The 13518-nt window shown below is 42.0% G+C and overlaps 1 protein-coding gene across 1 annotated transcript in view; it reads left to right on the forward strand.

Annotated features, from left to right (window-relative positions):
- The window catches only part of LOC126469898 (DNA helicase MCM8-like), a 181330-nt gene that overhangs the window by 59274 nt on the left and 108538 nt on the right, over positions 1 to 13518 (forward strand). Inside the window, exons 5-7 of the mRNA XM_050097246.1 lie at positions 4924 to 5180; positions 5264 to 5368; positions 5450 to 5608. Coding sequence (XP_049953203.1) covers positions 4924 to 5180; positions 5264 to 5368; positions 5450 to 5608 — 521 coding nt within the window. The remainder of the gene's footprint in view (positions 1 to 4923; positions 5181 to 5263; positions 5369 to 5449; positions 5609 to 13518) is intronic.

Consider the following 13518-nt stretch of genomic DNA (forward strand, 5'->3'; position numbering starts at 1 on the left):
ACAATGGAGTATCTGAAAGGCCCATGTAGTGTAGCATCTTTTGAAGTCATTAGTGTTGTGGTGCGCAGCATTTTTGGTGACTGGATGATCAAGTATGCGGTTTGCCACAGTTTGTGGTGGCTGTTCATACGAGGGGACAGTTGATTACTTCTCATGACCATTTAGAACAGTGCTGAAATACTGTATTACATGGCTGCTTTCACATGTGGTCCTGTCTGTAATTGGGTAGGAGATGCCTGCAACTGAACTGCAGTAGGAGGGTGTGGGTGGTTGAATGGGACAAGTCTTGCGCCTGTGTCAACCACCAGGGAATGACCCATGGGTTGCAGGATTGGAAGCACAATTAGAGTAGGGATGGATACCATGAATCAGTCCCTTGTGTTCATCCCAGGTGTGAGACCTTGCCTCCACATCCACCCATCACTTCCTATCACAGTCCAGTCACAGCCATTTCTTACCCAATAAAAGGCAGGGCCACATGTGAAAGCGGCCACGTTGTATATCAGCTAAGCTGCAGTTACTGTACAGCTTTCTATGTGGGCCTGACAAGTAACCACCTGGAATGAAATTTTCACTCTGCTGTGGAGTGTGCACTGATAGGAAACTTCCTGGCAGATTAAAACTGTGTGCTGGACTGAGACTTGAACTCGGGACCCTTGCCTTTTGCGGGTGAGTTCTCTTCCAACTGAGCTACCCAAGCACGACTCATGACCCATCCTTACCGCTTCAATTCTGCCAGTACCTCGTCTCCTACCTTCCATACTTCACAGAAGCTCTTCTGCGCACAGAAGCTCTTCTGCAAACCTTGCAGAACTAGCACTCCTAGAAGAAAGGATATTGTGGAGACATGGCTTAGCCACAGCCTAGCGGATGTTTCCAGAATGAAATTTTCACTCTGCAGCAGAGTGTGCGCTGATATGAAACTTCCTGGCAGTAGTCACAACGGGTCGTGAGTCATGCTTGGGTAGCTCAGTTGCTAGATCACTTGCCCGCAAAAGGCATAGGTCCTGAATTCAAGTCTCGGGCCAGCACACATTTCTAATCTGCCAGGAAGTTTCAAGTAACCAACTGTCCTCTCACATGAATGCCCACTGACAAACTGTGGCAAACCCTAACTTTGATCATCCAGTTGCCGAACATGCTGCACACCTCAACACTAATGATTTAAACAAGTGCTTTACTACTTGGCCGTTAGGCTACTTCCTTCTGACGCAAGTTTTTTCGAACAATTCAGGTGGGAATTGTCTCTCCAGGATATCCTGGATTCTCGCAATCCCCCCTGTGCTAAACTTTTGCTAACTTATTTCCCATTGCCTCAAGTTACCTTTTCTGTTATAACTAAAAGCCACGCCACTGCTCCCCTATCCAGATCATGTACTGCCTTGCCTCACCACTCTGAACAGTTATTACTGACCTGCACTGCGCAAAATGTAGAACACAAAATGCTTTCTGTTGTGTTGACACGATTTTTACTGGAACTGAAGTGGGCGCACATTGCTGCTATCTAGTGAGAACCATATAAAACTTGATAGTTTTTCTCTTTCCAACAGTACTTTGTTCACGCACTTACCTCAAACAACATAATAGTTAAGATTTATTTTAAGTTGGATGATTCTTTTTGATACACCCTGTATATTAACCACTGCTGGCTACTTCTGTAAAGTACGCCAACAACAAATTGAGGCTTCTGTAAATCTACTAAACTAATATTTAAGCTAATTAGATGTAGATTACATTATGTATGCAAGGGAAAAAACAGCTACTTTGAGAAAAGCCACTGTTCCCCGTTCTGTGCTATGCAGCTGCTGTTTTAATCTAATACTCACTATTGTTTTCAATGATAAAATTGTCATTCATGAATTCTTCAATAAGACAACATTTTTCCACTAGATCAGTAAAGAGCAGCCTTTTCAGTGAGTATATTCTTATCTTTTAGTTTTAACCGTGTATTTGCTGGTGTTAAGTAGTAAAATTTCAAAGTCTGTACAGCAATTCTCAGCCTCTCTGTATGAAATTTATAATAATGCTAGAAATGGAAAGTTTGAACTAAATATTGTGTTTTATTAGAGAAAATCAAAATCTCATAAATCTGCAGGTGAGCAAGGACTTTTACATTTCTTTACAATGCATATGTTAAGTACCACAGTTACAAAATAAGCGTTCTTTACCCCTAGACAACTTAATATATGGAATAATACAGTGTTGACTTCCTTGATTACAGAAAGCTTCTGCTTGGTAATATAATTTTAAACGATGAAAGCAATATTCATTTTTATGACCTTATGAAACATAAAATCAAAATATAACCGAAACATCCCTCTTAGAAAAGAACTACAATGTACTGCAGTTTTAACTGGCTACAAATAAAACTCAAACTAACCTTTGTTCATTAAGAAGCATAATTGATATTATTTATGATATTATAGTTCATGTAAAAAAAAAAAAAATAATTGGCATGCAGTTAGTTCAGAGACTCCTAGAAAACAGAAAACAGTTTGTTGTTCTAAACAGGGAAGTATCACCAGGAATGAAAGTAGTATCTGGTGTACCACAAGAAAGTGTGATCGAACTATTACTGTTCACAATTTTCATCTATACGACCTTGCTAACTGTTCTTAGCTATCCAGGCCTGTTTGCAAATGATGCAGTTACAGTGTGTAATCTGCCCCTTCCTTCTTTATTGCAGCTGTTGTTCACGATGAGTAAAGTCTTTTCTGAAGACTCGAGAGGAGTAAGATTATGATAAGCTTTTTAGTCTACTTATTTGTTCTTGTAGAGTTGTCTCCAGTTCTTCATGTCTTTGGGTCAGATTCTTGAAGCTGAAAGTCTCACATTTTAGGGTCTTCATGATTCAGTTGATGTAAATAATTTTGAAGAATGTCATTGTAGAATTTTTGTTTTTACGTTAATTTATTCTGTCACATTTAGTATATCACAAAGTGTTTTGGATTTTCACATTAACAAAGCCAAAATTACATTGTTCGTCCAAAATACAAAAATACGTCTGATAACATCAGGGTTATGCTTACTACTACCTCACTCTACAGTAATAACAATAACCAAAGGGTTTACAGTTTTTCTTGACAAATGAATTTCTATTAATTTTGATTATTATTTCATAAATGAATCCAGAAATAAACATAATAAACAGTACTAGATTGTGTAACTCGTAATAGAAATTTTAAGTATGCCAGATAATTCATAATTTCAATATTTCTAAAAATAAATAAATAAATATTAAATGTAGATTCAGAGCTAGAATTTATCGATTGTAACATCGAAAATAAAGTAATTTCTTTTCATAAATTTTAGCTTGAAATATAACATATTGTGTATAAAATGATATGAAATTTTTCAGAAAAACAGCTGAGATAAAATGGACCTGTCCAAAATTTGAATAATATTACTGGTATTGACTACTACTGTTGAGGAAAAGTAATGCTACATGAGGATGTCCCGTTACAAGTGCAATGTTTGAAAATTGTTACAAAATGTGGGATGACTTGCAGATAAAAGCATAATGAACAGATTGGACCACATTACTAGATGAAAAAACCCTATCATCATTTGACTACACAATTGGCAATCAATCACTGCAACCAGTGACAGCTGTGTTATATCTTGGAGTAACTGTCCAGAGATTGAAGATCGAGCAACCAGTTAAGTTCTCTCTATTGGTAGGCCGATGAGAGTGTGAATTTTATTGAAGAAATCATAAAGAGATGTAGTTCACCAATGAAGATATTCACATATAAAACCCTTTTTTCACCACTTCTCGAGTATTGATCACTGAACTGAGACCCTTACTAAGTAGGATTAGTGAGGGACAGTGAGAGGAGGTAGGAAAGGAGAGAAGACATTCAAAGAACAGCTGTGCAATTTGCTACGAGTTTCTCTAGTTAGTGTGAAGCTGTCACACAATTTTCAGTAAACCCCTAAGGGAGAGGCTACAAGGAATGTGCTGTGCATCATGGGGATAAAATATTTCAGTAAAAGTCAAGAAACACATTATTTCCTTACACTTTTACCTTGCTTATTGAATAAGAGAAGTACGGAAATTTTGATATTGAAGAGGGATGCTGCAAATATTTCGTCTTGTGTATCTTCTGCATGTGGATCAGGAAATTAGAGGAAAGGTGCGGTGGGGAGGGGGCAGATGAGGTGTAAATTCTGCTAACCATATACCATCCACCAAAAAACCATACAGAATTTTGACTTTTATCTTGTTTCCAGAATAGTGTACACTGGAGAATCCTCCTGTCCGTACAGCACTAGGTTGGAAATAAAAATTTGTGGAACTTTTGCAGGTTTCAGTTTACATCTCAAGTTTTAGTAGTCATCAATATCATTTTCAGAAAACATGTATGACGGACAGTACAAAATATGTTTTTTAAATTCGAAATGACTGTGGATATTTCACATAAGAGTGGAGATCTCATATCTGGCAGTCATTGATACCAGCTAAAGACATATTTGTAATTAATTAAAGGTGTCATGTTGACAGCAGATAATCCTTAACATGATACTGGCTGGAAAAGAGAAGAGTTGGCGCCATTTTCATGTCAAACTATTGTGTATAGTAAATGGACCAGTTACTTCCTAACATAGCATTTCTACAATAGAACTGTTAGTAGAACATTGTTTTTTGCTGGTAGTTTCTGTCACTTTTATCCACAATGTATACATAGTCAATTTGTAAGTATTAATAACAGCGTATTTGATGCAAAAAATATTTGTCATCTTTCCTGAAGGTCCCTCTCAGTATTTTTATAAGGGGCTAATTGTGTATTATGCTGTCTGTTTATAATTATCTTTTTAAAATTTCTTTCTCCGCAATAAAGATAAGTGAGTGGCGAAACAAGTATTCTTTATTTTGCAGTATATTATAGTATGATGATTATTTTTATTTTTTTGTCTGTGTAGGAAAATTAGTAGCTGTGCATGGTACAATCATAAGGGTCAGCAGTGTAAAACTTCTATGTGTGTGGATGGCATTTGAGTGTAATATATGTCATGGAATGCAGTGTGTGAAACAACCTGAAGGAGTGCTCACAATACCAACAAAGTGCAGAACTGGAGGATGCAGAGGAAGAACTTTCACCCCTCTTCATTCATCTCCATACACACAAACTATTAATTGGCAGTCAGTACGTTTGCAGGAACTAGTTGCAGATGACAGAGTAAGACAGCAATTCATTTATTTGTAACTTAATATTTTCATGTACAATGGTTCAATAATTAATGCTATAGCACTGATTCACAGCGTGAAGGTGGTAGGGTCCCTCGCACTGTAGAATGTGAGCTCACGGAGGACCTTTTAGATTCGTGTGTTCCAGGGGATGTTGTAACTGTTATTGGCATTATTAAGGTATACACAGATATTTTACAATTTAAATAGAAATTGCTGTCCATTATTTTATTGGTATAACATAAGCTGAATATATTTCAGGTTCGGAATAATGAAGAAAATCAGAAACGTAAGGCACCCAGCATGTTCCTTCTCTATATAGATGCTGTGTCAGTTGTTAACAATAAGAGTCAATCTTTGGAGGAGAGAAAGTCTGCATTTGGTGTCAGATTAAATGCGAAGGATTTCTATGCTGTAAAGGTAATATTTTTGTTTTTGCAGGAAAAATGGTCTAATTATCTCTGTCTAAATTATTTGCAGTTAGTAAATAATACTCCATCTTGAAGCAAAGTATGTAAATTTAACACTAGCCACCTATCATTAGTTATACCTGGTTGTTATAGTCTATATAAGCACTTTGTTGTAGCGTAGCCAGATGTCTGTGACAACATATATTTAGATTTGTTCCACATCCCATAGAATTCTCTCTCACCAAGGATTCCATTGAACAGTTTGTGTGTGTGTGTGTGTGTGTGTGTGTGTGTGTGTGTGTGTGTGTGTGTTCCAAAATACTTCTTATTAATGCACCAAAGGTATTCCCCGCTATCGCTGGGGGCTCACAGTTCTTTCGTGAGATCATGCGTGGCTCCAAGGGGGGGCTGTAACCTATTGCAGTCCATTCTTCCTTCCCGGGCTGCATTTCCTTCCCCATCCCCCTCCCTCCCTGTTCTCACTCCTCCCCCTCCTTACCCCCTGCCCCCCTGCTTCCTCTCTGCACCCTCCCTCCCCCCACTTCCCCTCTCTGTACCCTCCCTCCCCCCACTTCCCCTCTCTGTGTTCTTACTTATGTCAACGTGGCTATCCACCTGGTTTTCTGTATTTCTTGCCGTTTTGTTTTCTTTGTCTTTGCTTTTTCACCCTTCCTTTTAGGCATTTTTGGTGCCCTTTTGACCTCCACCACTAAATTTTCTTTCCATAGTGTGAGCCAATCGAGGAAGAACTCCCTCCCTAGAGTCTACATTATAGATTCCTCGCCCTCCTTCCTCCCCTCTTCCTTCCCTGCTGTGGCCTCCTTCCTCCTGGCTAGATCACCATCCTGTGTAGCCAGTGTGTGTGATAGGGTTGTTATAGACCCATCTGGCTTAGCCTCCTGACAACACAGGGAACACACTTCTAATACCTGAGCTGTTGCTTCCCCATGTATGCCTATGAGTAGTTGCTTGTCATTCTGGACCATTGGAACTCTTGGCAACGGCTGCCGTGCCAGATGGCCCCTGCTGTGGCTGGATGACACCCATGTGGAGAGCCCTTGATCAGAGTGGGTGATATCAGGGTGGTTGCTTTGCATATGAAATGTATAAAACTCCAAAAAACTGGCCATTCTTCTATGACTGTCTCTTCGGTTGGTAATGGATCATTTAATGCTGCTTCTTCTGAAGCTCCGGCCTTCCCTTCCCTGGTTACACCTTGGGGGGACAGCCAGGCTCGCTGGCTTGGGATGAAACACTTTTCCCACTACTTCATGTGTACTAGGACAGATGGGGACACATTCACTGTCACAAAGCCATTATTTTTTGTGGTAAATTTTAAAGACAAATTTGGCAAAGTGGAGTCTCTCCACAAGATGCAGTCGGGTTCACTGTTGATCAAAATTTCTGCCACCTAGTCTGCAGTCCTTCTTGCTTGTAATGATCTTGGCGAAATTCTGGCTTCCATTTCATCTCACCAGTCCTTGAAATTGGTCAGGGACTCATTTTTCATAGGGACATAATGCTTCAAATTGATGAAGAACTCCAGGCCAATTTGGAATGTTGGAGCATTCATTTTGTTCAGCGTGTTCAGAAAGGTCGTAAGGACAATGGTATTGACACTGGCGACTTTTTTCTGGCATTTGTGGGATATACCCTCCTGGAGAAGTTCAAGGGTATGTTTTATCAGTGTGACATGAAGCTGTATGTCCCGCTACTCATGAGATGTTTAGAGTGCATGCATTTCGGGCAAATCTCTTTCCATTGTACAGTGGACCCTCTATGCGGTGAATCTGGACACCCACTCCATGAGGGCAGCCCCTCTTTCAGCGCCCACAGATGGTGGGACTCCACCCTGGGACCCCTCCCACCAGCGTCTCTCAGGCCAGGGGCCTGCTCTCACATCTTGGCCACAAGACACAAAGTCTATACACCCTAAGGTTGCCCACTGTCTTTCAGTTCCGAATCTTGCTGAAGCCTGCTCTCCCTCTGTGCCCTGCCCTTCTCAACTTATGAAAAAGAAAGATAAGTCCAAGACCAAGTCCCCCCCCCCCCCCCCCCGCCCGCCCTCCGTGTCCCCACAGGTGCCATCTCCCTGAGTCTGACCTCTTTTTTGTGGATGTCAGCCTGTGCCCGTTGGTGACAAATAGTGACCCGAGGGCCTAATTGGCTCCAACCCGTTCGCTTCCCTTTTGGATACCCGCTCCATGCTTATTTAGTGGAACTGTAGTGGATATAACCGTCACCTCCCTGAGTTGCATTCCCTTATTGCCTTTTACTTGATAGCTTGTGTCATTTTCCAGGAATATCATTTTATTGATATTCACTCACCGAACTGTCGTGGGTTCTATGCCTCTTTGAGGGCTTCTGCTGGCATTTGCATATTGATCCATGTGGACATTGTTGGTATGTGGATCCCATTTTGTAGCACTTTGGAAGCAGTTGCTATCCAGGTCCAATTGGACTCTGGAGTCATAGTTTGCAATCCCTCCTGACAGGTCATCTACAACTGCTGTCCTAACTGCCCTCCTTCAGCATCTGCCCCCTTCCTTCCTCCTCATTGGAGATTTTAAAGCCCATCACCCTTTGTGGGGCTGTGCTTCTCCATCTGGTTGAGGGTTCCTCTTTGACCAATTTCGTGCAGACCATGACCTGTGCCTTGTTAATGATGGTTCCCCTACACGATTTAGTGTTGCATATGGCCCTTCTCTGCCAGTGATCTTTTGCTTTTTTTCCTTCTTTGCACTGGTTGCCACATGACAACGTCTGTGATAGTGACCACCTCCTGTTGATTCTCTCATTCTCATCCCACCTCCTGATAACCAGGTTACACTGTTGGGCTTTCCACCATGCTGACTGGCCTCTATATACCTCAAGGTCATGTTTACACCTTCTTTGTCAGATTGTATTGATGAAGTCATCTGTGATCTGTCAGATAAAATAATCTGCACTGCCAGCATTGACATTCCCTGCTTGATGGGCCCTTGGGCCCTTTTCGCTGTTGGCCAGCCATTGCCACTGCAATCTGTGATTGTCATTGAGCCATATTACCTTAAAATGTCTTTGCATCAAAGCCCATTACTTAATAAAACAGAGCAAGTGGGTGTGTTGGGAACATTTTATCTTCTCTCTAGGTTCTTCTGTTCCTTTGTCATGGGTGTGGGCTACACTCCACACCCTCCAAGGTTGAGAGTGGCGGTCTTCCATCCTGGGTCTCGCCCTTCCTGATGGCCTTGGTACAGATCCATGAGTTCTTGTGGAACACCTCAGGACCCATTTTGTGACAGCATCAGTGTCAACCTCCTTTCCAGGCGCCTTCCTCCTCCGGAAACAGCAGCCTGAAGCTTCCCACTTGGAATACTACAGTGAACCTTTTACTGAATTGGAGCTTCTTCTGTCCCTCTTTTCTTCCCACAATTCAGCCTCTGGCCATGATTCCATCCATAACCAATTGCTTCAACACCTCAGTCTTCTACAACTACAATATCTCCTCCGGGCGTTTAACCGTATTTGGCTCCAATGCATTTTCCTCTCTCTAATGGCAAGACAGTGTTGTGGCTCTTGTCCTTAAAACCGGCAAGGATCCACGTACCTTGTTAGTTACTGGCCATTCACCCTGACCAGTGTCCCCTGCAAGTTACTGGAATGGATGGTGACTTGTCGGCTCAATTGAGTCTTCAAATCTCGGGACCTTTTATCTCTCTACCAGTATGGCTTTCAGGATGGACAGTCTCCAATTGATCATCTGCTTCAATAGGAAACCGCAGTTCGGCAGGCCTCTTCTCAGTGCTGCCATCTTGTTGCAGTTTTCTTCAGTCTCCGTATGGCCTAAGAGACAACTGGGCACCATCACATCCTCCTTATGCACCATGAGGGGGGTCTTCAGGGTCCCCTCCTGATTCTTATTCACTAGTTCCTGTCCCTCCAGTCCGAGTGTGGGTTGGAACCATTCTCAGCTGTCCGCAGACCCAGGAAAATGCCATTCCACAGGGTTCTGTGTTAAGTGTTCTTTTTTTCATCACTATTAATGGACTCATGGCCACTGCCAGACCGTTGGTCTCACCTGCTCTGTATGGACAATTTCTATATTTGGGCTAGCTCCCTCTCGGCAGCCTCTGCGGAACAACAGCTCTGTAGTGCCATCCAGTGTACTTCTACGTGGACACTACTTGCACGGCTTTCAATTCTCTTCCTTTAAGTTAAGGATAGTGCAGTTCTGTCACTGTACTATGGTCCACGCTGGTCCGGAGCTCTACTTTGATGTTCAGTACCTGACCGTGGTCTTTTCATTTTGTGGCTTTGGGCCATCGCCTGCTTGCTGTCTGCTCTCGGAAGGGTTTACAGGTTGGGCTCTGCCTCGCATCTCTCCACGATGATTTCCATCTCCCCTCCTTGCCCTCTTCCCCTTGTTCTCTCCCAACCATTCCCCATTGGTTAGTTACTCAGCCTCGGATTCGGATAGATCTCTTCTGGGGTCCGAAAACCTCCATTGCTCCAACGGCGTTCCGTTGTTTGTTCTGAACGCTCTTTTCCTAGTTTCAGTATCCCATTGTTTTTTATACCGATCACTCTAAGTCCTCCAATAATATGGCGTATGCCATCATGTTTTCTGTTGGTGTGGAAAATCATCTCTTGCCTGCCATGTTTGGGGTGTTTACTGCAGAACTGGTGGCCATCTATTGGGCCCTCTTGGTTTGTTAAATGGTCCTTCCTCAAGCAAGTTTAGTCATGTAGAGTCTCAGTGAGGGCATTCAGACTATATCTCAGTGTTTTTCCTGCCACCCCTTGGTCTCTGCCATCGATGTCCTTCTTGCCAGTCTTGGCGATGCTGATTGTTCAGTTGATTTCCTTTGTGTTCCCAGCCACTTAGGTATCCTGGGTAATGAACTTAATGATCATCTGGCTGGGTGGGCAGTAGCCTACCCCCATTTCCTGTGATATTTCCAGGTGCAGGTTTTCAACTTTACATCAAATCACTTTTTGCTCAGTTGTGGGCCAACTTGTAGTTGGCTACCCTACTGTCTAGTAAACTTCGCGCAGTCAAGGAGACTTCTACCACATGGTGTTCTTCCCTGTCGCTCTCGGCTGGAACCTACTGTGCTCTGCCACCTTCATTTCGGCCATATTAAGTTAACCCATGATTTTTTATTCCACAATGAGCCTTTGTAATTGTGCCCCTCCCACCCCTGGTGATCCATATTTTGCTAGAATGCCTCCATCTTTTGGCCCATCGCAATAATTATACTGCCCCACTTGCTTCGTCCCTGGTGTTAGCAGACAACTCTTGCATGGTTACATCTGTCTATAATTTCCTTCACAACATTTGTTTTTTTCTCAGTGTAGGCATTGGTTATGGAGGCCTTGGCCTTGCCTCTACACCGATCAGGTTCTCCACGCCTTTTCCATACATTTTGCCTGGTATTTTGTGTAGTTTTGTTTCCCCTTTCCTTGTATCTTATTCACCTGGTTTTGTCCCTGTTGTGTCGTGATATTGGTAGGATGTGGGGATCAGAATGGGTCAATAGCAGTGCTGGTGCCCCACTGTGTTTCTGGGGCACCCCTGCTCTCCCCATCCCCCCACCCCCTCCTGTTTTCTCCTCTTACTTTTTTGTTTGCTTGTTTTCTCTTGACTGGACTGGACTGGACTGTGCTGTTAGTTTTGTTCCTCCCTTAATTTCTGACTCCTTTAATCATGGGACCAATGACCTCACTGTTTGATTCTCCCCCCCCCCCCCCCCTCCTCCTTTCCGCCCTGCCCCCCACCCCCAATCAATCCTCCAACCAACCAAAGTGATGAGCTGTTTCCTAGATATTTTGACAGAATTGGTTCTCCTTAGAGCAATGCAATTGAGCTAAACACCTTACATACTACCTTATGATGGAGGAAAGCCTCCAAAGTGTGTCATAAATAAAAACTAAAAGTGTAGTGATTGATTATGGAGATTTTTATTAACCCTCAGTTACACGCTATCTAGAGCTCTTTAGTGACAAACAACTGAAGTATTTTATTGAAGGCACGCATTGGATGAGGAAATTTAATGCTCTCCTAAAATTATTCTTAGAATACTATGAATCAAGTTTCCCTTCACTCTGGGGAAGAAATAATTACAATGGCAATGGAGCAGAGGGGTTCTGGCATCTGGTATTGAAGAGTCTTATGCTACAGAGAGCTTTAATTAAAGTAGAAGAGTAACTCTTATTAAGACTTACAAGAGTACCACAAACAATACTGCAAAATCGTGTATCATTAAAAAGCAGTGAACTACATACAAAAAAAAGTACAAAGTTAAGTCAGTTAACTGTATTATTAGCATCAAATGTATGAACTCAGTCACACAAATATTATTTCAGTCCTCGATGACTGTAGCAAGACTGTGTTGTGTCCTAATAACTGGCACCAAATTCAACAAATTCTGTATGAAATGCATAGTTGAGCCATCAGATGTTTTTATTTTAAACCCAAATATCTACCGGTTTCAGTCTTGGACCATGTTCACAGATGAAGGGTTAAAATGGTTTAAGCCTTCATATTGCATTAGTCATTACTTAAAATTTGTAGTGCATGTCATGAATGTAAATATATGACACAGGACTTTCAAGCAAACATACGAATACTAAATGTACGCAGACCAGTACTGCTCTGTGTACATTTAGTGATGGCAGAGGCCAAAACGGGGAAATTGATTGTTGAGGTGACACTGTTGTGAAATTTAAAGCACTAAATGATAGGTTAACTCCCAACAAAATTTCTCATCTACATCATTTGGTTCCAGATGACAAGCTACCTGTAATAAATAATACACAAGTGGTCCTGAAAAACAATGCAAACCGTGTGTCTGAAAAACAATGCAAACCGAGTGTAAAGGTATTAACTAAAAAAAACAAACTGTTGTCTGAACTAAATATGCCCATAATTTTGTAAGCCTTTAGTGAAAATGTTCACTTTACAGATTAAATAAAACAGAAACCCACTGATGATGACACAGAGGTGCTGAAACATGTTTGGGAACTTGTATAACTGGTGGACCTTACATCCAACTGATGTGAATGTCTGTGAAAAGTGGTGAAGGACAGTAAAAACATTTGTAGACACTGATGTATTGGACATCCATGCCTCATCACACAATGTTGAGGTTGGAGGCTTGCCCACTCTGTAAAGCAGGCAAGCAGCAATCTGGCAGCTGGCAGATACAATGACAGAATAGAAAGCTAGTACAGGCACAAGTGTTTTGGGCGAGACAGTTTAACACACATTGATGAGTGTGGGACTCTACAGTAGGTAATTGCTGTGTATCCTGTAAACCAATTACATCATCAGTTGTGATTGCTGTGGACATGGTATAATTGAGACTGGACCGTGCATCAATGGTAACATTGTTACTGGTCGAATGAATCACATTTCTTGTTACACCGGGCCGATGGTCATGTCCAGACATAGTCATCCAGACGAATGACTGCTTGAAATGTTCGTTGTACCATGGACCAGTGAGGGCAGTATTATGCTGTGGGAGACATTCGCCTGAGCTTTCATTATGTTTGTGTTGATAACGGAAGGCACAGTGACATATGTGGACTACATGAATGTTACTATGGACTACTTGTATCCCAACAAGCTTCTTGTCTTCCCTGACTGCAATAGCATCTTCCAGCAGAATAGTTGTCCATTTCAGCAGGTCATAATTGTGCTACAGAGGTCGGATGAGCATGATAGTGAGATCAAGTTGATCCTTTGGCCACCAAATTTGCCTGACCTGAACTTGATGGAATACATCTGGGATACTATCAAGTGCCAGCTTCTCACCTAAAAACCACTGACCTGTAATTTACGAGAATTGTGTGGCCTGTGTTTAGTCATCTGCTGCTACATACCTCTGAAAACGATCTAAGGACTTTTTGAAATGATGCATTGCTGAATTGCTTCTG

This window comes from Schistocerca serialis, chromosome 1, assembly GCF_023864345.2.
Source record: "Schistocerca serialis cubense isolate TAMUIC-IGC-003099 chromosome 1, iqSchSeri2.2, whole genome shotgun sequence".
Taxonomy (NCBI): Eukaryota; Metazoa; Arthropoda; class Insecta; order Orthoptera; family Acrididae; genus Schistocerca; species Schistocerca serialis.